The 27,502-nt window shown below is 40.4% G+C and overlaps 1 protein-coding gene across 1 annotated transcript; it reads right to left on the minus strand.

The window, feature by feature from the left end:
* Positions 1–20,602: 20,602 nt before the first annotated feature.
* On the minus strand, positions 20,603–24,935 carry LOC143620484 (putative protein FAR1-RELATED SEQUENCE 10). Its single transcript, XM_077092177.1, has 3 exons — positions 24,807–24,935; positions 20,960–21,433; positions 20,603–20,884 (listed from the first exon to the last, which is right to left on the minus strand). Exons 1-3 carry the CDS (start codon positions 24,933–24,935, stop codon positions 20,603–20,605), a joined length of 885 nt encoding a protein of 294 aa, XP_076948292.1.
* Between the last annotated feature and the right edge of the window lie 2,567 nt (positions 24,936–27,502).

Genomic DNA, 27,502 nt, shown 5'->3' on the forward strand with positions numbered 1-27,502 from the left:
GGACCCCTCCGAGATATACGAATGAATGAATGTTAGCACAAGTAAGCATGTAACAAGTATAATTGATTAATCACACACAATTACACGTTTGCTATATTTGATATATATATATATATATATATATATATATATATATATATATATATGAACTACGAATAATACGCATATGTCCCCAAAATGTTTAGAAAACTTCATAAAATAGGGGAATGATAAAACTCACCTTAGATTAAAGACAAGTGAATTCAAATACGAATAAACAAGTTAAAGATTAAGTGAGTCATCCACTATGCGTCAAACGACATAAACAATCAGAACCTAAAACTTTGATATATGATAATATAAGTAAAAACGAACTCGTTATCACTGGAATAAATCTAAACGGATGTTTAGAACTCCAGTTATGTTAAATTTAAAATTTAAACGAGTCGGTACTGACCAGAATCCGAACAGCGATTCAGAAGTCGGGTTTTGGTCAGTAGCCTTATAGTTTCGTTATGAGAATAGAAGTCTTCTGGACCAAACACTTAATCCGGCCAGAAGTATGAGAAAACGTAAAGTCAAACTTATTGACTGTTTTGCCCTTTAACGGGTTTTAAACGAATTGACCAGTCAACACCCTTCAACCACCAAAATTTATTGAAGGTTATTGACTAGGGAATATGTATGAACGATTTCTCAGAAGACAACTTACCCGGATAAGGCTTGAATCAATGGGAAACGGAAGTCAAAGGTTGATGTATAAGCAAAATCAAACCGTATAAGCTTGTATCTTCAATAATAATGCAAAAACCGAAGAAGATGAAGTATGGCAGAGGTAGGTGGCGGCTAGGGTTGATATATTAGGGTATGAGGAAAGTTTATGACAGATAATATGATGTTTGTTTATATAATATATGCAAAAACGAACCAATTTGGTTAGTTTGCTCGTTTAAGTAACCGAATAAGTAATAAATGAAGAAATCAATGAAATAACCAGAAGATTTTGTGCTTGATCAAGGGGTTATGTATAGGGGCATGTATTTTTGTTATATTCCTTTTCTTGGACCTTAATTCACTCGCTTTATGCCAAAAATAAGCGATTTGGATGCTAAAAACGAACTAGGAAAGATAATCAACAAACGAATATGTGCAGGCCCTTCACCACGCTGTACGGCCACCAAGGAGAGCCCTCATAGCGCGGCACTCCGGGTGCCAAGAGGAGGAATTTGATTTTTGACAGTTAGGGTCCTTGTAGTTTGAGAATTGGATAATAAATGAACCTTTTATGCATAAAAATAAGAATTGAACATCTTAGAAAGTATAAGGGGAATAAAATGAATATTTAAATATTTAACACTTATAATTATGTGATTTTGATTAACAACGAAGGTCTAGAATTGTTCCCAGTTCGGGTTAAACGTAAACGAAAACAGGTTCGAATAATCCAAGATGTTACATCTTGTGTTGAATTAGTAAGAGACCTGACGATTAAGGTAATCTTTGAATCATTCAACATGTTTCTAAAGGACCGTTTGGAAACCTCTGCACTAGTATGTGCGGAGCCAGTAAAAGACAAGAATGGTTAAAAGACTCTGAGCTAGTAAGCGTTGAGTAAGCCGATATGGTGGTGATTGGTGTTAGGCCGACAAAGTGGTGACGGATCAAGGAGGTGGTGTGTGAGTGGCAGACTGAGGGTTATGGACACATGTAAACGCGGGTAAAATTTTCATTCGGTATCTTTTTTAAGCTTAATGGGTGAGAGGTTTGCTTATTGATTTAGATGTGTCACCCTAGCGAACCAGGCACACTTAATGATGCCTCACAGGTAGCCTCTTTACGAAATCTTTAGCAGGCTACAAAACAACTCCTAAAACTTACTCGTTAAGAAGTTCTATGAACCATTTAGAGATGTATACTAAGGGTTATGCTAAATGCCCTCACCCTACTTATCATACCCCCTCCTGTGAACTTTCAATTCTTTTAACTATTTTATTTGACATATTATTCTCCTCTAACTTTATTCGTATATTAAAATATTAATTATCACGTAACATTATATATTTTATTTTCAATAAAATTTGTGCAGTTTATTACATAAATACAATATCTTTTTATTAACAGAAAATATGAAAGTTCTTTTAAAACAAATGCAAACTATCTCCAAAAACTACTAAAAAACACTATCTAAAAATATAAAACAATTATAGTAAAAGTAACCTTATTTCTAAATAGTAAAAAATGTTTATTTTAAATAAGAAAAAAGAAAGTTTTTTGTTATTATAAAAATAAAAAAATCATTTTAAAAATATTAAAAAAAATGTGTTTTATAAATAACAACGATAATATATAGCAAAATGACAAAAAAGAAATAACAAAGGTTTGGACTGTATTAACGTAAAACTTGAGGGAGGGGGTATGTTTAGTAAAAGTGAGGGGAATGGGGGTATGTTTAGCAACACCCTATTTTAAGTGAACCAACTACACTTTTTAAAAATATATTAAAAAATGTGTTTTATAAATAACAATGATAATATAAAAAAAAAAGAAAAAGAAACAATAAAGGTTTGGATTGTATTAATGTAAAACTTGAAGGATGAGGTATGCTTAGTAAAAATGAGGGGGATGAGGTATGTTTAACAACATCCTATTTTAAGTGAACCAAACACACTAGACCGGTTCAGATATAGCCTCGATGGCCTCTTAATGGAATTAGTAAGAGCCTACCAACCAGCCCCCGAGCCAACAAGTTGTTCTCCTAGTACGTTCATTAATAGTTATGTTTAAATATTTAAACATATTTTAATCATATGCTTGTGATTTTTTATTCGTTTTGGTGTGATTAAGTTTGTGTTGATTCGAACTAGCATCAATATCTTCAATATGGATCTCATCACCTTGACATGACGCGAATCCTCTTAAAAGAAAAGGCCAAATGGGTATTTGGTACAGATAGTTTATAGTACGCTGCTTCATCTTGCCTAATACGGCCTAGTTAGTTAAGGATCAGCCGGTTGGTACGTAAATACATAGATCATGCTCTATGCTAGTGGTCCAATCAAAATAAGTTATACGTTGTTGATGATTATGACGATGTTTTGTTATAAGTTTACATATAAATGATCTAATTATTAAGTACTAAACTTTTGCCATCAAAATTAAATGATCTAATTATTAAGTAGTTATGTGACTTTATTTGCTTACCATGAACCAAAGAAATAAACACAAGAAAATTACAATAATTTTTTGTTGGGATCAAAATAAACTTTATTTACAACTCACATGTAACCGGACTGATTCCGATCGAACAACAACAATGCTTACACTAGTATTATCAAAACTAGTACCAATATTTGTTTTCATAATTTTCAATCAACGTAAAAACAAATGTCGATATCTTTATAGGCATATCACGACTTTACTTTTTGGTTTTTACTTTCAGTTGCTGTAGCAAGTAAGATGTTGTACTGACATCATAATTAATCGAAATGATACCAACGGAATTTGCATCACATCTTCGTTGTAGTGCATAGGTTACCTCAATTTGTGAAAGTATAATTATTAATAAAGTTTAAATGAATAACAAGAATCATGGTCAGTTTTATAAATAATATTTATATTAGTTGTACGTTTGTACTATAAAGAAAAAGAACGCGTATACGTAAGAGGATACATCATGCGCCCCTAGTTGCCAACTACTGCTTTGACTTATGGAGTGCCGGATATTATTAACTAATAACTAGTATATTTGTAAGGAAAAGTAAATATGGTGCTGTTACATATCCAAGCTTACACAAAAATCAATCAAAACTACGTAGTTTTGATTAAAAGATTTCCTAAAATTCCTCATTTAACTAAAATCTCATATAATAATACAAGATTTTAAAGATTAATTACTTTAAAAGAGAAAACCCCATTAATTACTTTAAAAAAGAAAAAACCCATGTCTCTGCTCGTAACTATGAACCAATTTATTCTCTTTTCTTTTTTTTTTCTTTTGTAATCTACTATTCTTGACGAGGGGTCACTTAAAACTAGATTCATTGAAGTTTTAGACCATAAATTTTGTATCTATGTTATATTACAGATTCTTCGAAAGCAGCGGGTTTTGACGGCCGGAGTGCAGATCTTTTCCAGTGAAAGAAATTCTTCTACAATGGCTTCAAATTCAACTTTAACCTTTTTTACTTCGTAGATATCATAAATTGGTCACCGGCTCATCAGCAAAATGTTTATTTTAATCCTTTTTTTTCCTTTCTTATTTAGCCATAATGATCTGCAAGTGAGTGCAGGAATCAAAGTTGGCATAACAATGACTCAACGATGTCCAATCACTCATAATCTCATATGCCCATGTAGATTAAATTTAATTGAATGAATTTTTAAAAAATTTTAATCAAAACTACGTAGTTTTGATGGTTTTGCGTTTAAGCTTGGACGTCTAACAGCACCGTATTCATTTTCCCTATATTTGTATTCGTTTGTCCAATTCCATTTGAGTATTGAACTATTAAGAGGCTATCGTAATTGAATAGAGGAATGGTAGGATATAAGAAGACAAAGACAAACTTCGTAATCACAGCCTTTATCTCCCAAACACGCAAAATCCGCCGCCGCACCATAGCCGACAAAAAAGCAGTTTCTCTCTCTACAAAACATCCCCGTCCAGTTCCACCATAGCCATACACAATCGCAAACCGCGGTCGTCGGCAAAGTAGATGACTCAACCAGGAACTCTACAAAACTTATGTATGATCTCTCAAACAAAAGAGAGAAAGTTGGCGATAATAGAGAGAGATAAAAGAGGGACGATAAAGAGAAAATAAACACGTGTAAATGATAACATGACACGCGTCGTACAATGTTGTAACAACAGAGTACAACAACTTATCCACATATTACAACACCTTATGCATCAAATATCCCGATATTGTAATATTATAAATAGTATTTAAGAAAACATTCAACTTTGTACTTTATTTTATTCTTTTCAAAATAGTCAAATATTTTTAAATACTATATATTATTTTCATTTCATCAAACATTAATTTTCAGAAAAAAGATTTATTTAGAGGGTTTGCTAGAGACACTCAATCTTTTGGGGAGACAACCAACACCTCCTTGACGGATATGTGTAGTGTCTCCTCAAAAGTCGTATTTTTTTTCTATTTTTGTTTTTATTTTTATTCTTTAAAAAATTTCTAACTTTTTTCTTTGTCTTTTTCATGTCTTTTTTTTTGTTTTATTTTTTGATTTTGTTTTTTTATGTATTATAATTAAAAAAATACGTTTTTAAATATTTTTCTGTTTTCAAAAATCGGTTATATTTAATTGGCTCAATTTTAAAATTGCAACAAAACGATATTTATATAAACATATTAAATACATTATGACGAGTTCGTACAAAAAAAATGCAAAAACCAATCTAAACTGCAGCACTACCCGCGTTGTTGTCCCGTCTTGTATGCGTGTGGCCGGCCTATCCTTAGCATTGTCGTCGTCTCGTGGGCGTCTGACGCATAACGTGCTCACCTCGTGTCACACCCGGCCCTGAGCGGCGGAAACAGCCGGGCGCGCGCGAGTGGGGATTGATAATTAAGCACGGGCCATTGCAAACATTCAAAGTAAGATTTTCATTGCGCATGAAATGTTTAATACAAATACATTACATTGTTTAAAAATTACATAAAAACATCCAAGTATAAAAACTGTTGAAGATTTCCACGCCATATCCCCTTGCGCGGCGGGAACAACCACGCGCATCGAAGGGATAGAACTAAAATCTTCCAAAAAAGCTAGTTTTAGATGTTCAGCGTGAGGTGCTCTAAGTGTGACTCCATGCGCTACCTAGTTATCTCCTGAAAGACACGTAAAAACATTTGAATCAGTATAAACTGAGTGAGTTCACAAGTTTTAGTAACTTGATAAATCGTATCGCGTCATAGTCTTGATAAAAATCATTCTATAACATAATTCTGATAGCATCATTGAAACACATGCTTAGTAAAACATAGCTCTGATAACAAAATCTGATAAAATCGTTCCGCGGGTTACGCGCGAACATTTCTGGGAACTGTGCTCGTCTGTGTAAGTGGCGCTGCCACTACGAGCGGAACAAGTAATACCGTCCCACGGGTTACGCGAGGACACATCTGAAAAACCGTGCTCGTCTGTGTAAGTGGCGCTGCCACTACGAGCGAATAATACCGTCCTGCGGGTTACGCGCAGACGTTGTGCCGGAAAACAAGGCGCTCGTCTGCGTAAGAGGAGCGACCTCTACGAGCGGGCTCAATCCCATAGTACTGCCCCGTGACTAGGCACTCGTCTGCGTAAGAGGTGCGACCCCTACGAGTGGGTGGATCAAACCAGCAGTCCCTACCCTTAGAGTTCCAATGGTAAAGTGATCACTTACTCGAATCTGGTGCACTAACATCGAAAACCATAGATAACCGTTCGCATTGCTCATCATGAAACATAATTTAAACACATAATCGCTTGCATAGCTTGTAAGTATACCATGATAAAACATTATTTGAGTACGTGTCCCTCGCCCCGAAAACAGTTTAAAAATAGTGAAAACAGTGAAAATAGGGGCTGTGAGACTCACCTGTGGTTCTTGTTAAGGGATTAATCGAGATTCGGGTTTTCTTGGTGTTGGCCTCGGAATTGAAGGTCTAGAATACGATTAAATAACAAGAAGTATACATATTAAGATCAAGAAATAGGAGAATATAAGGGTTGGAAAGTAGATCTCAAGGTTATATTCTCGGCTTACCTAGTAACAGGATCGGAAATGAAAACAACGGATGCTTGGGAGATGATTAGTGCAAGTTTGCAGTTCTTAAGAGAGAAGTTTGAAGTGTGTTTTGGGTGATAATTTAGGTTACATATTTATAGGCAAACTCAAGGGAACACAATCCCTTGCTTTAGGGGATTGAAATCTTTTCATATCTAGGTGTAATGATGATAAAGTATGGAAATTATTATTATTTATTTAAAAGTGGAGTAGTGGATAAAAGATTTTGATTTGATTTGGACAGGACATGCAGGTCTGTGGTTGGTGGGAGTAGGGTGGCTGACAGTTGACTTTTCATGTTACAGTGTGCTTTTTCAGGTACTTTTGTCAGTGTACAGTAAAAAGTAGAAATCTCTGAAACACGCTACTGTTTCCTTTTGGGCGGGAATAATCTCCTTACATCTGGAGAATAAACCAAGTGTTCTGCGCGTATAACTTTGTGCGCATAGCTTTCTGCGTGAAGGACATTTCTTTGCTGCGGGTAGGTGCGTAACCTTCTCGCAGTCAGGGACATTTTCATTTGTAGATTCTCCAGGTGGTCTTGGTATTTCAACATAGTGATCAGTTATGTTGAAGTCAATTCCATCTTGGAGCTTCAGACAAACTAGCTCTCAATGTTCCCGCCATGCGGGGAGGTTAGTTCCCTTTCCGCACGCGCATAAACGATTTGGGATGCACCCGCCTTAGCATCGTGCGGGACGGTCAACCCATCATAAAGTTAAGTTACATGAAAACATAAAGCCAAAACACTCGCGCATGGCGCATATAACATATGCCCACGCTGGTTCTTATCATGGCGCGCTCGCGCAGGGTGCACATAACAAATACCCGCGCTGATTCTAACATAGCGCGCTCGCGCAGGGCGCACATAACATGCCCGCGCTGACTAACATAGCGCGCTCGCGCAGGGCGCACATAACATGCCCGCGCTGACTAACATAGCGCGCTCGCGCAGGGCGCATATAACGTGCCCGCGCTGATTCTAACATAGCGCGCTTAATATTTACAATCACCTAATTATTAGGTTGATTACTTAGTTTATAGGATTGGGAAATTACCGGGTGTCACATTCTCCCCCTGTTAAGAGAATTTCGTCCCGAAATTTAGGAGACGTCGCTGGCAGAAGCCATGTTCTGAAAGAGGTGTGGGTATTTCTGGCGCATTTGATCTTCTCTTTCCCAAGTAAATTCAGGCCCACGCCTTGAGTTCCATTGAACCTTTACTAACTTGATTCGACTTCTGCGCAACTTTTGTTCTTTCCAATCGGTTACGGCTATAGGCTCTTCTACGAAGTGCAGTTGTTTGTCGATGTGAATCTCTTCCAACGGTAAAATCAACGTTTCGTCAGATAAACACTTTTTGAGGTTGGATACATGAAACGTATCATGAACTCCACTGAGTTCGGCGGGTAAACGGAGTTTATAAGCAACCGGACCGATCCTTTCCAGGATCTCAAATGGTCCAATATAGCGCGGATTCAACTTTCCTCGCTTGCCGAAACGGGGGACTCCTTTCCATGGAGAGACTTTCAAAAGTACTCTATCCCCTACTTGAAACTCCAATGGTTTCCTTCGCACATCTGCGTAGCTCTTCTGTCTGTCGCGCGCTGTCTTAAGGCGATCCCTTATCTGAAAAATCTTGTCTGTTGTTTCTTGGATCAATTCTGGACCAGTCATTTGCTTGTCACCCACTTCAGCCCAGCACAGTGGGGATCTACACTTGCGCCCATACAAAGCTTCAAACGGCGCAGCTTGATGCTTGTGTGATAACTGTTGTTGTAAGAAAATTCAACCAATGGGAGATGAGTATCCCAGCTACCACCGAAATCGATTGCGCACGCGCGCAGCATATCTTCCAATGTCTGGATTGTTCGCTCGCTTTGCCCATCCGTTTGGGGATGATATGCCGTACTCATGTCAAGACGAGTACCTAAAGCCCCTTGTAACGATCTCCAAAACCTTGATGTGAACCGACTATCTCTATCAGAAATGATGGACACTGGGACTCCATGTTTTGAAACTACTTCTCGAATATACAATCGGGCTAACTTTTCCATCTTATCGGTTTCCTTGATCGGCAGGAAGTGCGCTGACTTAGTTAGCCGATCTACAATAACCCAGATCGTGTCGTAACCCCCAGGTGTCCTTGGCAGTTTGGTGATGAAGTCCATAGAGATTTGTTCCCACTTCCACATGGGAATTTCTGGCTGCTGAAGCAACCCTGATGGTTTCTGGTATTCAGCCTTTACCTTCGAACACGTCAGGCACTTACTGACATACATCGCGATGGCGCCCTTCAGATTGGGCCACCAGTACAGCGCTTTAACATCTTGGTACATCTTGTCTGCGCCAGGATGTACAGAATACCGCGTCTTGTGAGCCTCGTTTAATACTTGCTCGCGCAATCCTCCCTTGAGAGGGACCCATATGCGGTTAGCGAAATATAGATTGCCGTTCTCTTTAAGTTCCAAACTCTTAATCATACCCCCAAGGGATTCGTTTTTAGCAAACTCTGGTTTCAAGGCTTCTTGCTGAGCGTCTCGGATGCGGGTAGAGAGATCTGCGCGAATGGTCAACCTTAGAGCCTTGACTCGTAGCGTTTTTATTCGCTCCTTCCTACTTAGCGCGTCTGCTACCACATTCGCCTTTCCAGGGTGATACTTTATTTCACAATCATAATCATTCAACAATTCAACCCATCTTCGTTGCCTCATGTTTAAATCCTTTTGATCAAATATATGTTGAAGGCTCTTGTGATCCGTAAAGATTATACACTTAGTACCATAGAGGTAATGGCGCCAAATCTTTAGCGCGAAGACAACCGCTCCAAGTTCCAGATCATGCGTTGTGTAGTTCTTTTCATTGGTCTTGAGTTGGCGCGAGGCATACGCTATGACTTTATCTCGCTGCATAAGGACACATCAGAGTCCCTGATGTGAAGCGTCGCAGTAAACGACGATGTCATCCGTCCCCTCGGGCAGAGACAAAATTGGCGCACTACATAACTTCTGTTTCAACATTTGAAACGCTGCTTCCTGATTTTCGCCCCAAACAAACTTCTTGTCTTTCTGAGTTAGCGCGGTCAGAGGTAGAGCTATCTTGGAGAAGTTCTCAATGAAGCGTCGATAGTAGCCAGCTAGTCCTAGGAATTGCCTCACCTCAGTTGGGGTTTTTGGCGCTTCCCAGTTTTCGATGGCCTTGACTTTGGAAGGATCAACGTGTATTCCTTTCTCGTTTACAACGTGACCGAGAAAGTGAACTTCTCTAAGCCAAAACTCGCACTTGGAAAACTTCGCATACAACTTTTCTTTCCTCAACAATTCCAAAATCAATCTCAGGTGTTGCTCATGCTCGGCCTTGGTCCGAGAGTAAATCAGAATATCATCTATAAATACAATCACAAACTTGTCCAAGTATGGTTTGCACACGCGGTTCATCAGATCCATGAATACAGCCGGCGCATTAGTTAGCCCGAAAGGCATCACTAAGAACTCATAATGGCCGTATCTAGTTCGGAAGGCTGTTTTCGGCACATCTTCCTCATGGACCCTAAGTTGGTGGTATCCTGACCGTAGATCTATCTTCGAATAATAACTGGATCCCTGCAACTGGTCAAATAAGTCGTCAATCCTCGGTAAGGGGTACCGATTCTTGACTGTCAGCATGTTCAGCTCCCTGTAGTCAATACACATTCTGAACGAACCATCCTTCTTCTTAACAAACAGTACTGGAGCTCCCCAAGGTGAAAAGCTTGGGCGTATGAAACCCTTATCCAATAGTTCCTGTAACTGATTGGATAGCTCTTGCATCTCAGATGGAGCTAGTCGATAAGGTGCTCGAGCTACTGGCGCAGCTCCTGGGACTAAATCAATACGAAATTTGACTTGTCGCGGTGGCGGTAATCCGGGAAAATCTTCAGGAAAAACTTCTGGAAATTCGCGCACTACTTGTAAGTCTTCAATTCTTCGCTCATCTCCTTTCTTATCTACTACATGCGCCAGGAAGGCGTAGTACCCTTTCCTTAGGCACTTGCGCGCCTTTAGGCACGAAATCAGTTTTGTCGCAACTCCCCTTCTTTCCCCTTGAATCACCAAGGTTTCTCCGTTCAACAGTGGGACCCGAACCTGCTTCTCATGACAAATAACTTCCGCGTGGTTCTCGACTAACCAATCCATACCTATTACAATGTCAAAACTTCCCAAGTCTATTGGCAACAAGTTAATATTGAACCCGTGACCTCCCATGACTATTACACATTGTTCAGTTCTTTCGTTCGCGCATAACTGCCTACCATTGGCTAGTTCTATAGTATAAGGTGTGTCTAGCCTACTGGTTGCTAGGCCTAGGGAGTCTTTAAACTCGGCGGATATAAAACTTAGGTCAGCGCCAGTATCAAATAAGACAGATGCAAAATGGCCGTTAAGCAAAAACGTACCGGTTACCACATTCGGCTCTTCTTTAGCTTCGCCCGCGCCGATCACAAAAGCTCTCCCGCGAGCTTGGTTTCCCTTTTGCGGGCAATCCCGACTAAAATGCCCTGGCTTCCCGCATGCGTAGCAGTTGTCACTGGCTCCAGCTTCCTTAGCACGGCAATTCACCGTCTTGTGCCCTGGTCTGTTACATTTGGCGCACATGACGCTCGCGCATTCACCCTCGTGGTGAAACTTGCATTTGCTGCACCATGGGTAAGGCCCACTGTATCCTTTCCTTGTTGGCTCCGCGGCTTGGATCGCGTAAACCCTTGCGCTCTCCTGCTTCTTGAACGGTGGCTGCTTGGAGTCGGACCCTCGGTGGTGAGAGTTCCATTTCCTCTTGGAGTCAGAGGTTCGCTGTTCGTTTCCGCGCGTAGTCAACATACCCGCACGGACCGTATCCCTTGTAAGGGTGATGGCCCGCGCTACCGCCTCATCAAAGGTTGGAGGCGCTGCGGCGTTGAGCGGAACCCTAACAACAGGAGGTAACCCAAAGATATACCTCTCGATCTTCTTTTCCTCCGTGTTTGCCATGTCTGGCACCAACTGGCAAAGCTCGTTGAACCGGTTGTTGTAGGCGTCGATATCCGTTCCTACCATGGTGTGGTTCCAGAATTCCTGTTGCAGGCTCTGAATTTCTGCGCGAGAGCAGAACTTTTTCATCATCATCTCTTTCAGCTCCTCCCAGGTCCTGTGGAGAGCAACTTCTCGCCCCAATGTCTTCACTTGAAGCTTCCACCAAGACGAAGCTGCTTCTTGGAACATGCAGGTCGCGTAAAGGACCTTCTGGTTCTCACTACATCCGCTAATGGAGAGAACTGTCTCCATCTTGTCAATCCAGTTGTAGAGCCCAATGGCCCCTTCGGTACCCTTGAATGGCCAAGGCTTACAGGCCATAAATGTCGTGTAGGAGCATCCTTTGTCCAAGGCTCCTGATTCGGGTTCTGGGGTCTCATTCTGACGACCCTGACTTGATTCGGCCTTGCTGGCCTCGTGTGTTGCGATCGCTTGCGCGATTATTTCCGCGAGTTCCTCGGGTGTCATGGTAATTCCCTTGGCTCTAGTTGGAGGCATTCTCGCTTTAAAAGAGTGAAAATATATCAACTTAGCGCATGTACTCTGAGCACATAATGTTTTTATCTTTATTTACTAGACACTGTGTGACCCGTGTTCCTAAGTGTGTGTATAGTTTCTTTTGAAAATATTTTCTTTGAAAAATATTTCATGCGATTCCCCCAACGGTTATAGTCTAGGTTAAAACTTCTTTTCCTAGTTCGCTATAACCTGGCTCTGATACCAATCTGTCACACCCGGCCCTGAGCGGCGGAAACAGCCGGGCGCGCGCGAGTGGGGATTGATAATTAAGCACGGGCCATTGCAAACATTCAAAGTAAGATTTTCATTGCGCATGAAATGTTTAATACAAATACATTACATTGTTTAAAAATTACATAAAAACATCCAAGTATAAAAACTGTTGAAGATTTCCACGCCATATCCCCTTGCGCGGCGGGAACAACCACGCGCATCGAAGGGATAGAACTAAAATCTTCCAAAAAAGCTAGTTTTAGATGTTCAGCGTGAGGTGCTCTAAGTGTGACTCCATGCGCTACCTAGTTATCTCCTGAAAGACACGTAAAAACATTTGAATCAGTATAAACTGAGTGAGTTCACAAGTTTTAGTAACTTGATAAATCGTATCGCGTCATAGTCTTGATAAAAATCATTCTATAACATAATTCTGATAGCATCATTGAAACACATGCTTAGTAAAACATAGCTCTGATAACAAAATCTGATAAAATCGTTCCGCGGGTTACGCGCGAACATTTCTGGGAACTGTGCTCGTCTGTGTAAGTGGCGCTGCCACTACGAGCGGAACAAGTAATACCGTCCCACGGGTTACGCGAGGACACATCTGAAAAACCATGCTCGTCTGTGTAAGTGGCGCTGCCACTACGAGCGAATAATACCGTCCTGCGGGTTACGCGCAGACGTTGTGCCGGAAAACAAGGCGCTCGTCTGCGTAAGAGGAGCGACCTCTACGAGCGGGCTCAATCCCATAGTACTGCCCCGTGACTAGGCACTCGTCTGCGTAAGAGGTGCGACCCCTACGAGTGGGTGGATCAAACCAGCAGTCCCTACCCTTAGAGTTCCAATGGTAAAGTGATCACTTACTCGAATCTGGTGCACTAACATCGAAAACCATAGATAACCGTTCGCATTGCTCATCATGAAACATAATTTAAACACATAATCGCTTGCATAGCTTGTAAGTATACCATGATAAAACATTATTTGAGTACGTGTCCCTCGCCCCGAAAACAGTTTAAAAATAGTGAAAACAGTGAAAATAGGGCTGTGAGACTCACCTGTGGTTCTTGTTAAGGGATTAATCGAGATTCGGGTTTTCTTGGTGTTGGCCTCGGAATTGAAGGTCTAGAATACGATTAAATAACAAGAAGTATACATATTAAGATCAAGAAATAGGAGAATATAAGGGTTGGAAAGTAGATCTCAAGGTTATATTCTCGGCTTACCTAGTAACAGGATCGGAAATGAAAACAACGGATGCTTGGGAGATGATTAGTGCAAGTTTGCAGTTCTTAAGAGAGAAGTTTGAAGTGTGTTTTGGGTGATAATTTAGGTTACATATTTATAGGCAAACTCAAGGGAACACAATCCCTTGCTTTAGGGGATTGAAATCTTTTCATATCTAGGTGTAATGATGATAAAGTATGGAAATTATTATTATTTATTTAAAAGTGGAGTAGTGGATAAAAGATTTTGATTTGATTTGGACAGGACATGCAGGTCTGTGGTTGGTGGGAGTAGGGTGGCTGACAGTTGACTTTTCATGTTACAGTGTGCTTTTTCAGGTACTTTTGTCAGTGTACAGTAAAAAGTAGAAATCTCTGAAACACGCTACTGTTTCCTTTTGGGCGGGAATAATCTCCTTACATCTGGAGAATAAACCAAGTGTTCTGCGCGTATAACTTTGTGCGCATAGCTTTCTGCGTGAAGGACATTTCTTTGCTGCGGGTAGGTGCGTAACCTTCTCGCAGTCAGGGACATTTTCATTTGTAGATTCTCCAGGTGGTCTTGGTATTTCAACATAGTGATCAGTTATGTTGAAGTCAATTCCATCTTGGAGCTTCAGACAAACTAGCTCTCAATGTTCCCGCCATGCGGGGAGGTTAGTTCCCTTTCCGCACGCGCATAAACGATTTGGGATGCACCCGCCTTAGCATCGTGCGGGACGGTCAACCCATCATAAAGTTAAGTTACATGAAAACATAAAGCCAAAACACTCGCGCATGGCGCATATAACATATGCCCACGCTGGTTCTTATCATGGCGCGCTCGCGCAGGGTGCACATAACAAATACCCGCGCTGATTCTAACATAGCGCGCTCGCGCAGGGCGCACATAACATGCCCGCGCTGACTAACATAGCGCGCTCGCGCAGGGCGCACATAACATGCCCGCGCTGACTAACATAGCGCGCTCGCGCAGGGCGCATATAACGTGCCCGCGCTGATTCTAACATAGCGCGCTTAATATTTACAATCACCTAATTATTAGGTTGATTACTTAGTTTATAGGATTGGGAAATTACCGGGTGTCACATTCTCCCCCTGTTAAGAGAATTTCGTCCCGAAATTTAGGAGACGTCGCTGGCAGAAGCCATGTTCTGAAAGAGGTGTGGGTATTTCTGGCGCATTTGATCTTCTCTTTCCCAAGTAAATTCAGGCCCACGCCTTGAGTTCCATTGAACCTTTACTAACTTGATTCGACTTCTGCGCAACTTTTGTTCTTTCCAATCGGTTACGGCTATAGGCTCTTCTACGAAGTGCAGTTGTTTGTCGATGTGAATCTCTTCCAACGGTAAAATCAACGTTTCGTCAGATAAACACTTTTTGAGGTTGGATACATGAAACGTATCATGAACTCCACTGAGTTCGGCGGGTAAACGGAGTTTATAAGCAACCGGACCGATCCTTTCCAGGATCTCAAATGGTCCAATATAGCGCGGATTCAACTTTCCTCGCTTGCCGAAACGGGGGACTCCTTTCCATGGAGAGACTTTCAAAAGTACTCTATCCCCTACTTGAAACTCCAATGGTTTCCTTCGCACATCTGCGTAGCTCTTCTGTCTGTCGCGCGCTGTCTTAAGGCGATCCCTTATCTGAAAAATCTTGTCTGTTGTTTCTTGGATCAATTCTGGACCAGTCATTTGCTTGTCACCCACTTCAGCCCAGCACAGTGGGGATCTACACTTGCGCCCATACAAAGCTTCAAACGGCGCAGCTTGATGCTTGTGTGATAACTGTTGTTGTAAGAAAATTCAACCAATGGGAGATGAGTATCCCAGCTACCACCGAAATCGATTGCGCACGCGCGCAGCATATCTTCCAATGTCTGGATTGTTCGCTCGCTTTGCCCATCCGTTTGGGGATGATATGCCGTACTCATGTCAAGACGAGTACCTAAAGCCCCTTGTAACGATCTCCAAAACCTTGATGTGAACCGACTATCTCTATCAGAAATGATGGACACTGGGACTCCATGTTTTGAAACTACTTCTCGAATATACAATCGGGCTAACTTTTCCATCTTATCGGTTTCCTTGATCGGCAGGAAGTGCGCTGACTTAGTTAGCCGATCTACAATAACCCAGATCGTGTCGTAACCCCCAGGTGTCCTTGGCAGTTTGGTGATGAAGTCCATAGAGATTTGTTCCCACTTCCACATGGGAATTTCTGGCTGCTGAAGCAACCCTGATGGTTTCTGGTATTCAGCCTTTACCTTCGAACACGTCAGGCACTTACTGACATACATCGCGATGGCGCCCTTCAGATTGGGCCACCAGTACAGCGCTTTAACATCTTGGTACATCTTGTCTGCGCCAGGATGTACAGAATACCGCGTCTTGTGAGCCTCGTTTAATACTTGCTCACACCTCGTGGTCAAAACGTGGCGCTAGTGGAGTATACACCTCATCGCTGCTAGGCAAAAATAAACCCTACCACCCAGGCCATCTAATGCTGGAGCGATGACATCCCCTGTTGGAGGATGGACATCCCCTCCTCTAACCTCTGTAACCGGGCGTCAATGGCCGCATCCAAACGCATGACGCGATATGTACGCGGAACGTGTTATGTGTCATCCTGGTGTGGTGGCTAGTATCAGCACGATAAATTAAAGTTAACACTATAAATATACGAAGGAATTTAAACGATAATAAAAAGTATCCGATCACCGCCCTCACAACCGTCGCTATCCTCGGGGTCAAACATGACGTCCTAAATATGCTCCTCCGGCTCGTGGAATGGCGACGTAAGGGCCAGCGTCCTGAGAAGTGATCACCCGGTAATTTTTATTAATTTTCCGAACGATATTCATGCTCTTTGCCAGGGGACGGCCCAGCTCGTGTGGGTCTAACGGCGGTTGAATGGCTAGATCAGCCAGGCGTGGCTCAAAGCCCAAACTAAACGCAATCCGCGTAACGTTTGATCTACCGAGCCAGGTTGTCGTGCCTGTGCGTCAGCAGCCACCAAAAAACAAAAAAAAAACCACTCGCGGAGGTCGCAGGGATCTTCCCCCCTGATGATGACCCTACATGGTCAAAGCAATCATCTTGTGAAGGTACCTGTACAACAAAATATTATATTATAAACATGTGCAGCGGGTCCCTGATGGATGAGGTCTGACGTCGGTGCTGGTGTGCATGAAAGCACCATCGCCAATCGCCGTCCACAATGGTGCAACTTGTTATCTGGTGTATCGTGGATGCACTATGTGTAAATCAGCAGGTATACCTTCTACGGCGTGTACAAGCCGAGCGCCACCGCAAACTCCTCCATCGACAGGTAACGGTCGTCCCCAAACATACGAACCGCAACATGTCATCTGGTGTATCGTGGATGCTCTCCGTGTAAATCGGCTGGTATAACTCCTGCGGCATGTACAAGCCGAACGCCACCGTAAAACTCCTCCATCAGCAGGTAACAGTCGTCTCTGAACATAGAAAAGTAACCTCCTCTTGAGCATGATCCGCACCATGAGTCAACATCAGATGCTGCACCTCTCCCGTCAGGCATGGCCCGAAACAATATTAAGAAGTTAGGTAAATCGATTTTGACAAGTTAGTTGAAAAGCAAAAAATACCTGAAAGTGAAATACGAGATACCTAAATCAAATCCTTAAATCTAACCGTAAATCAAAGCCTAAATCAAACCCGGTTATAAACGAGTGAAATACGAGAATAAAACGTACCTCGATGTTTGAATACGTGTACGTGATTGGTGGGAATAGCCAGGTCGAATCTCAAATAGTCGATGTGAACGGGTTGTATTAGCCGGGTGCTGGAATCGAGTAGTTATGTTTGTGATTGTGATTGTGTTTGTGTGTGTGGTTGAGGTTGTGTATGTGTTTATATGTGGCCCTATCCGCCAAGGATAGAGGATCATCTACGTAACATTGAACGATACCGATAATCCGACAAAATTATGGAAATTTGAAATTAATAATAATACATTCCAAAATAGCATTTACACAATAGCCATTGTTACAAAGGGTATCTCATCAAACACAATTAGCCCATCAAATTCTAATCCGCATCACCGCACGGATCCGTTTTGGGTATTTTGGGCACGATCACGACTCTGTTGGGATTTACGAGGGTGTACCCAATTGATTAAACAACTCAAAATGGGTACCTTTTTTCGATCACCCATTTTTTATCCTTCTTGACCGAGGGTGTTGTCGTCATTATTAAAAGTTCTTCAGGTTCACGACAACCGCCCTTGTCCTCACTGTCATCAAATCTGAAATGTAATGGAAAATGATCATCTATATTTATACTTCTTCATTGATAGCAATGGACTCCAAACCAGCATCTACACAACCACCATTATGTCTTCAATCACCATTCTTAGATTGGCCGTGGATGTCTTTTCTTTATTAGTAATAACGGACCCCAAAATAGCATTCACACAGTCACCATTATTTTTGGCCAAAATTGTTGTGGCTGTGTAGATGCTCTTTTTGGACTCCATCGTCATTATTTTCTAGAGCAAAACAAAAATTTTGTGGTGGTCGTTTGAATGGAAAGGTTAAGTGTGTTTGAAGGTGTTTTGAGGGAGGAATGGTAAGAGGAGCGTCTGCTTTAAACAAAATTAAGATCATATCCATAGACCTCCACGCGATGGATATGATCTAAAAATTACATCATATCTGCCGCGAAAAAGGCTATGCGCAGCGGATATGATCTAAATGTCATATCAAATCCTCATACTTCATATATAATAATTTATATAATATATTAATTCTTTAATATATTTTTTCAAATATTTAACAAAAAACAGTACCATGTATGTTTGTACGATACACGTATACGTCATGCTAAATCAACGAACTGATTGTGGACTCACCAAGCTTCCCTTATTCGTATATACTCATTTATACGATATTGGAACAAAACCCTCCATTCGTGTGTCGCTTCATTGGCGCATCTTGCCCAATGATATGCCGGCAACAACACTGGGAAATTACCTTCCAGTTTTATGTTGAGCCAGTGATTATCCTCAAAGTTAATGATGGCTATAACCGGAATCTGAGACAGCGGTTCCTGACTCTGCATTATAGGGAAGTAAGTCTAACTGGTGTGCAACTGTATATGGACTAAAACACAGTCAAATGTCTGAGCAACCACGTATCATGTCCGGGTACCGAAAAGGAACGACTTTGTGGTTGGAATAGAGCAGTTGTGGACCAGTCTAGTTTGTGAACCGTATCATAATTACCTGGCATCTCTGAATCCAACCTACGCCTCCACCATGCTTCGTTTGTGTCATTGCTCTTGCGTTCCCTAACCTCCTTTTAGTTCTTTGCTGTATGCCTAAACCCATGATGATCCGCAATTACCATCTGGCCTTACATCGGTGATTCCTGAGATACTGGTATGAACAGGTGGGAATAATATTCATATTGCTTTTCTATGATTGGGGCATCCTTTGGGTTACATGGTAAAGGAAAATTGATGTCAGATACTGTCTATTGGTTATTAGATGAACGTTTCGGTGGTTTTAGTATCTTAAACTGGGGTTGAGGCTGAAACTGGGAACGCGACAACGAATGGATGGGGTTTTCATGTGTTGGTTCCCATGACGAGGATGAGGTGTCAGAGCTGTGTCTGGGGGTCTCCCGTGACGAGAACGGGGTGTACGATCTGTGTCTAGGGATCTTGTGACGAGGAAGGGGCGTACGAGCTGTGTCTAGGGAGTTCCAATTTTCTGGCTTACAGGTTTAGATTCGGACGCCACTGAGGGTCCTCTCGTTTCTCAGGCTCTTTCTTGTTTGATTTGCTTAGAAGAGCAGATATGATCTTCGGGAACAAACTTTTTTTTCGATTGTTTAGTCGCAGAACTATTTTTTTCACATCTTCTAGTTCCGCTTCATAGTCTGATTCTTAGTTTCGAACAAACGCCGGACTGAAATCGAGCATCCTCCAAAAGGGGTCTATATCTTTTAATGGAGTACGTATATTTTTAGTAGTTTACCGACACAGCCGACAAGCACACGACAAGCCCCTCGACATAAACAATTGGTGGCCGCACGAAGCTCCCATATTTTCCAATTTGGTACCCAACTCTAGCTCTTTTTCAAGTAACGTAAGAGCCGCAATTGACACCCTATTATGTAGCTTTTCAAACAATTTCAGGTGATTGTATTTCTTTCTCCTAACACGGGAGTCTTCAAATGTTGCACTGATTTCTACCATCTGGGATTTGACAATTTCAAGAGCATATGCTGCAATAGAGTCTAGCGTATTGTTTGAACCCGGAAGTTACCTCTTGAAGTTAGTGTGCTGGCTCTCAACTCGGTTAGTGATTTTGCTCGATGAAGTTTCGACGGTCGTCAATCCAGCAGGACACGGACTTTTGTTTGTATGGCACCAACCAGATGTCATGATATAATGCCAAACCTCTGGAAAAAAACCAACACTTTATGCAATGTACAACTACAATATTAGTAATTGTTAATAACTGTTTACGCGTGAAAAACTCACCGTGTCTCGCGTGTCCAGCTAACTTAGCTTCCATTTGACAGCAGTTATAGTCGAAATCAGTTGTTGTCGGCGACGTGTACAGTACTTTCCACTAGTAAGAGAAGTCATTCAAGAAATCTGTCTGATAAAGACTCTATACGCTTTTTCTTTATGTTCTCTATAATGTGCAACCTACATAGGCTTTTGGTAGCATTTGGAAGACTATGCCACATGATTTCATCAGGGCTTGGTCCTTGTCAGTCACGATCACACGTAGCTCCCTACAATCATTGAGCATCCCTTTAAGTCACTCGAGGGCCCACGTGAAGTTAACCTCTCGTTCCCTAATTATAACCGCGAGGGCAATACAGAACGAATTCGATGTTGATGCCACACCAAAAAACTGAACATATAGCCACTTATACAGGTTGGTGTTGTACGTTGTGTCAATCAACAACACATCGGGGAATGCACGCCACATCGTATGCAACATCTGATGACAGAATGAAACATCCTCTGCTCTGTTGTTGGTAGGATTTTCCCGGGTGTGAAACACGAACTCATGGTTTTGGAGAAAGTTTTCAAGTACCTACATTGGGTTAATATATAGTAAATGTTACAAATATGCGCTTTAAATAGTCAAATTTGGAAGGTTTTCAACTACCTTCATGGGGGTGTTGCCAATTTTATCTTGCTCTTTAACGATCCTCACGGTCGTTGTATATGTCCTTAATAATACATTTGTTATTGGGAAATTGATTCCGTAAAGCTGAATTAATTTTCTCGCCCTCACCCCCAACCGGTGTAATGTCGCAACCATATCGAGTTCCTCATCGGTCATTTTCCTTAGAGTCGCGTGCCCTTCCTCAAAGACAACGAGATCGTGGTTGTGCATCTCGTTGACTACCTCCAGCTTCCAACAATCACCTCCTGCGTTGTGCCTCCCAATGAGTTTAAATGGGAAACACCTTTTAATACCCCCGGCATGCGTCACCATGGCCTTGAGTTTGGGTTCCCCTCCACGATTGCATGCAAGGTCCACACTTTTATCCCTTGACCGTTGGACCGTAATAACACAACCATGTTTCCGTCCTCTCTTCTTATCACAATCCACCAACTCATCATGGGAATTAAAAAACTAAAAACAAGTAACGTAAACTCATTTTTAAAGCGTGTTCAAAAAGAATTACAATAACTAAAACAAAATAAATTATGTCATACATTATTCGTTAAAAACGAAATTGTCACCTCGCGTATGTAACGATCACCATCACCACCACCACCACCACCACCACCATCATCATCATCACCTCCTTCACCGTCAGAGCAGCCAACCTCTTTTATGGTACCCGAAATGTAATTCAATGCTGGTCGTGACCAGTACGGTGGCTCTTCTACTGGTAACTGGTACAAAATATGAGTTCCATAATGCGGACCCTCTACAGGTAGATGGTACAAAGACTGGGTTCCTTAATACAACCCTTCTACTGGTAACCAGCACGAAGGCTGGCTGTAAGGTTGTTCTGTTAGTGAGATTTTGTATGTATTCGACGAAGAGTGAATACCACCGTATATGATATACCTCTGAAAAATATCATGGCAACATATCATATTTAAAAAAGTAACTAGCGACTACTATTATATTATATGAATATACAACAAAACCTTGTTAGAATTTGGTAAGACCGACTTCTCGTTATATGCATAGTCCAGCTCCTGGTTCAGGTCTGAAAGTACATTCAAATTTGGTAAGCATGGCTGCTCCGACTGATCATTATATGCATAGCCCGGCTGCTCCTCGTTAGAGTTTGGAAAAAATGATCAAACCATGACATTTTTTTTGTACTACGATGAAAATGCCACGCAAAAATAATTTTTTCTACTTGGGTATAGTATGTTTGTGTGTTATGTGTTATGTGTGTTGTGTTTGTGATATATAGAGAGAAAGGAGGGGAGTCGGAAGGCTCAATGTTCAGCTTTGACAAAATCCTCCATAGATAGCCCTATCCGCGACGCATAGGGTAAGAGGTTACAACTGATTTGACTGTCGCAGGTTGTTGGGTACCTTATCCACCGCGTATAAACCTATACGCGACAGATAGGGTATATCATAAAGGCACAAACAATAACAAAACCCCTCTATCCGCCGCGGATAGACCTTTTCGCGACAGATGGTGTCTCCAAAATGTTTCTTCTCACAACAGATGGGGTCTCTAAAATGCCTTAGGTGTCCCTAATGTGACAACCCCAAATATAGGGCTAAATTTTTTTTAGATGCCGAAAATAGTGTATCTTGAAGCGAACCATATGTTGATAGGATTGGCCCAAATAGAAACAAAACGAACCGGTATTAATTTAAGAAATATTCCAACTATTATTTAATCTTACCGGGTATCCAAAATATATAACTCAAACACCAAACGACATTCTATATTATGTCCGGTAACCGAACCAAATGAAACAAAAACCAATAAACAAGAATCGTGATTTGTAGTACGATCACCTACAATATATTACCCATGATTTTCGTACAAAAACCAGCCCCCATTGTTAATTATTTAGAAAATTTTATGTAGAATTTATAAAGATAACATATATAATAATAATAATAATAATAATAAATAACAATAAAATATATTATAAAATCATGATTATATCTCTGCCTCCAATAAAAATCTCTAGCCACCTTCCCTGTTCTCCATTCACGTTCATCCTCTACAACCTCAATCAGACCTGGTGCATGTCCTCAGTACCCAAGAAATCCTCTGACCTCAAAGCTTTTAAATCAATATTGATCTTCACTTCCTTCAACACCTCAACTCTTTGTTCTCTCTCTAAATAGCCAATAAATACCAAGGGAAACTACAACCCAAACTCTCTGTATTCATGGGTTCTACCCAAGATCGAGAAAATCGGTAATTCCATGTTATAACCTCATTCTATATTGATTCTGAACCCCATTCGATTGTTTCTAATACTCTAGTCGCATTACTGTAGCCCTAATCGCCGTGTCTCTCTCTGTCCTACTTGTGGAACCAGCTCAGAAGCAAGGAATCAGGGTACTCGTAAAACGCTAACGTGCACCAGGTACCACAACCAGTATTCGTTTCTAAGCATTATGTGAATAGGTTTTACTAACGTAGAGCCTAGGAAACTAGTCACAATACCGATACTTAGTTCGTGTTAATCAATACATTATTTATATACGTTAATGGAAGATTACATTAAGATCTGAAGGAATACATTAATGGAGGTTCTGGAGAAAATCCGGCACAGTAACATTACAAGGAATAAATAAGCACAAATCTCTAGACTGTTTAACCAACTTAACCTATTTATTGTCAAGCTACATTCGTTAAAGCTCATTCGTTAGACTTACTAACGAATGAGCCTTTCCACTAGCGAATGGCCTCTCATTCGCTAACCTTCTTAACGAGTGAGTAATACATTAACGAGTGAGCCATCATTCGTTGCACTATAGTAACGAATGGGCTCCTAACTTAACGAATAAGCTTTGTCTTTAACTAATGGACCTCATTCGCTAAACATACTTAGAGAATGGGCTATTTTACATTAAATGTAAAGACTAAACTACCCCTAGTCTATTCGAATAGCTGCGGATACCAAATCCGTGCACTAACAGACTCCCCCTTTTCCGTAGCTGCCGAATGCTTTCCAATACTTTAGCTTCCAATACTTTAAGGAAGAATACGCTATCCTCGAATACGTTAAAGTTGAATACTTTAATGAAAAATACGTTACCGACGAATAAGTTAAAGTTGAATACTTTAACTACAGATCATCAGTCGTCATACTTTAACTAATTGTAAGCAAACCAATAACTTGTAGCTTCTCTATCAGATCTCCCCCTTAAATAAGCATGTCCAGGTGATCATCTTGATCATCCAACTGGCATATGATATGGATCAATCTTTCAACAATCAGCAATCAGCAACAACAACTCATTAGCTATCTGTCAGCACTTGTAAAGTAAAAATGTCTTTACATTTTGACTTTGTCACACATCTTCATGAACTACCCGATCATTCAACATCTTTCACTTCGGTCTTTCTTCTCTCGATAGCGTCTATCCCAAATTATCACTCTTTGAAGCTCTTCGGCATCCCATTCGTTCGGATGCGCTACCGTTTTGTGCATATGATTCAGAGTTCCAACCTTCGTTAATCAATCCCAAATAATCAGTTTCTTCTATCCAATAACAAGACCCGTATATTCCTCTACAAGATCAACCAATTCAAGAATTACCCCCTTCAACAGAAACAATCCGCCGAATACTCATAGCCAACATAGTCAGGATCAAAGTCCTTCAGAAAGAAGTAAATTGACAGACACCCGTACCCCACATAGTCAGGTATCAATCTCGAACAAATCAATGAGCAATCGAAGAACAACTGCAATCTTGAACTCAGTCAAACGTAGCTTTGCAATCGTATATTACCACCCGAATTGTAGTAATTTTTTAAGAAATCCTTGCAAATGTAGGAAGATACCAATCGAATAAACTCATTGAAGTTTTTATCTTCCCCTTTTCTTGACCAATTAAGCAAGGTCTTGAACAAATCTTCTAAAATCTTCAATAAACGCCTCTTTAACTTAATCGGGTACTCCCCTCGGCCCATCGATATGCGTGAAAAGTCGGCCGGAAAATATATCACCAAAATTTTCAAGAAGACTTTCCCGCATATTCGGAATATCCCAGAAAAATTTCGTTTAAGAAAATTTTCCGAATTTTTTTTTAATCCTCATATGTTATCCTCTGCATTCGTCACCTAGGTATTCTCATTTGTCTGACATCCCTCATTCGTTATACATTGAACGAATGGGCCTCATTTGTTAAATATATTAAGGAATGAGCTCATAATTTAAATCACATTCTTTAACCCATTAACGAATGTCTACATACGTACGTTAAATCCCCTCATCCGTTTGAACAGTACACGAATGAGGTCTCATTCATTAAGAAATCCACATTCGTTAAATTCCTTAACGAATGAACTCATTCGTTAAATCTCCGTAACGAATGAGCAGTTACTATAGCACCTCGCCCGAAAAATCAGTTGTATTCATCGAAAAAACGTATTTCTCACCGAAAAACTCATATCAAGCTCATCAATGGCGGATTTCATCAAATCAAACAATTAATCCACCAAATTGTACACGAGAGCTCAGATTTTGATCAGGAACACGAATATTCAATCAATTTCAACATTCAAACACTAATCAATCCAAAATCCTATCAAATCCATAGTTTAACATCTATGAACATGAAATTCACGTATCACGAGCAACTCCTGCTCTGATACCACGTGTGAATACGTTTTACTAACTTAGAGCCTAAGAATCTAGTCGCAAAATCGATACGGAGTTCATGTTAATCAATACATTATTCATATACGTTAATGGAAGATTACATTAAGATTTGGAGGAATACATTACTGGAGGTTCTGGAGAAAATCCGGCATTGTAACATTACAAGGAATAAATAAGCACAAATCTCTAGACTGTTTAACTAACTTAACCTATATATAGGCAAGCCATATTCGTTAGAGCTCATTCGTTAGACTTACTAACGAATGAGCCTTTCCACTAACGAATGGCCTCTCATTTGCTAACCTTCTTAACAAATGAGTAATACATTGACGAGTGACCCATCATTCGTTATAATGTAGCAACGAATGGGCTCCTAACTTAACGAATGAGCTTAGTCTTTAACTAATGGACCTCATTTGCTAAACATACTTAGCGAATGAGCCATTTTACATTAAATGTAAAGACTAAACTACCGCTAGTCTATTCGAACAACTGCGGACACCCAATTCGTGCATTAACACATTGACTCTGTTTTAAACCCATGTGTTAAACTGATAAACAAACCAGTAAATAACCTTGCTTAAAAGTTATCTCAACACTTGTTAACGAACACATTAAAATATGATTAAATGCATTAGTAAATTAACCCTTCGAATATTTAGAATCTATAAACAAAAACTATGTTTTTAAACTAACAAAGGGCTAAAAGACGAACCTTAAAATTTTGTTTAAATAACCAGAAATTGCATAACTTTATTCTGGCCTGGAAACTTAAGAAAATCACATGTCATGAACCCCAAAACCGTGGCCAAATTAATGGCCATTCGGTAGCTCGTTTAAGGACGAACTAATTTGAAAACCGAACAAATGACCTACTTTTAACTTTAGAGCTGTTAGCATAAGTTCCGGAAGCTAAAAGTATTGTGTTTTGTCCCTTATACCTGGAAAAGAACCAACCCCAAAAACTAATGCTAAACCGTGCGTTAAAAACCTTTCAAACCAACATTCGGTAATTTTTTTTTACAGACAAACTAGTTCGAAAACCGCACCGATAAGTGACCACTTTAACTGCTGGATTTTAACATGATTTTCAGAAGTTAAGATAGTTAAAACAAGCCTTAGAAACTGAACAAGACTAGCCCCGAAAAATAACACTAAACCGCATATTAAAAACCTTTTAAAACCCGCATTTTGTAACTCATTTAACTAAGATATAAGCCCGTAAACTTAAATAAGAATATAACATTATTTTACAGCTCTAAAAATGATATTTTGAAAGATAATAATCTGACCCGGAACTCATTTTTGCGAAACCTTGCCTTAAAAACCGAGCTAGAAGCCAAACGGGCCAAAACCAGGTTTGTAAGCAATAATGCAGCCAAGCGCATGTTTTTAAAACCCGAGGAATGTTAAAAAAAAATGTATTTTTATGCATCATAACTGGTCTTAACAGGTTTGATGGCTAGAAGTGGGTTTTTGTTTAAAAAGGGTATTTTTGGAACAAAGAATCGAGTTAAACCGTAACTTTCGGAAAATATAAAATGAATCTTTAAAACAGAGGATTATAATTTGAAATAGGTAGATATAAGCTATGGAAAGACAACACCTCTTTGGACAAGTTTTAAATAATTAGGTTAAATGTATAAAACATTTTATGAAAAGACAACACCTCTTTGGACAAGATTCGGCCTTTAACTGCTAGTTACGGCGAACCGACATAAACCGAATGGGCAATTTCAAAAGTACAAAAATATGCACATTCTGATTTTTTTCAGTAATTATGTTTCAATAAAGTCGTAATTTTTTTGTTTACTTATTTTCCTAAAATTAACCAAGTTTTAAACCCGGTTGTAACCAAAACGAATGCTAATGAAAG

This window comes from Bidens hawaiensis, unplaced genomic scaffold, assembly GCF_021521415.1.
Source record: "Bidens hawaiensis isolate Kalapana, Puna unplaced genomic scaffold, B.hawaiensis_p1.1 tig00002572_1, whole genome shotgun sequence".
NCBI lineage: Eukaryota > Viridiplantae > Streptophyta > Magnoliopsida > Asterales > Asteraceae > Bidens > Bidens hawaiensis.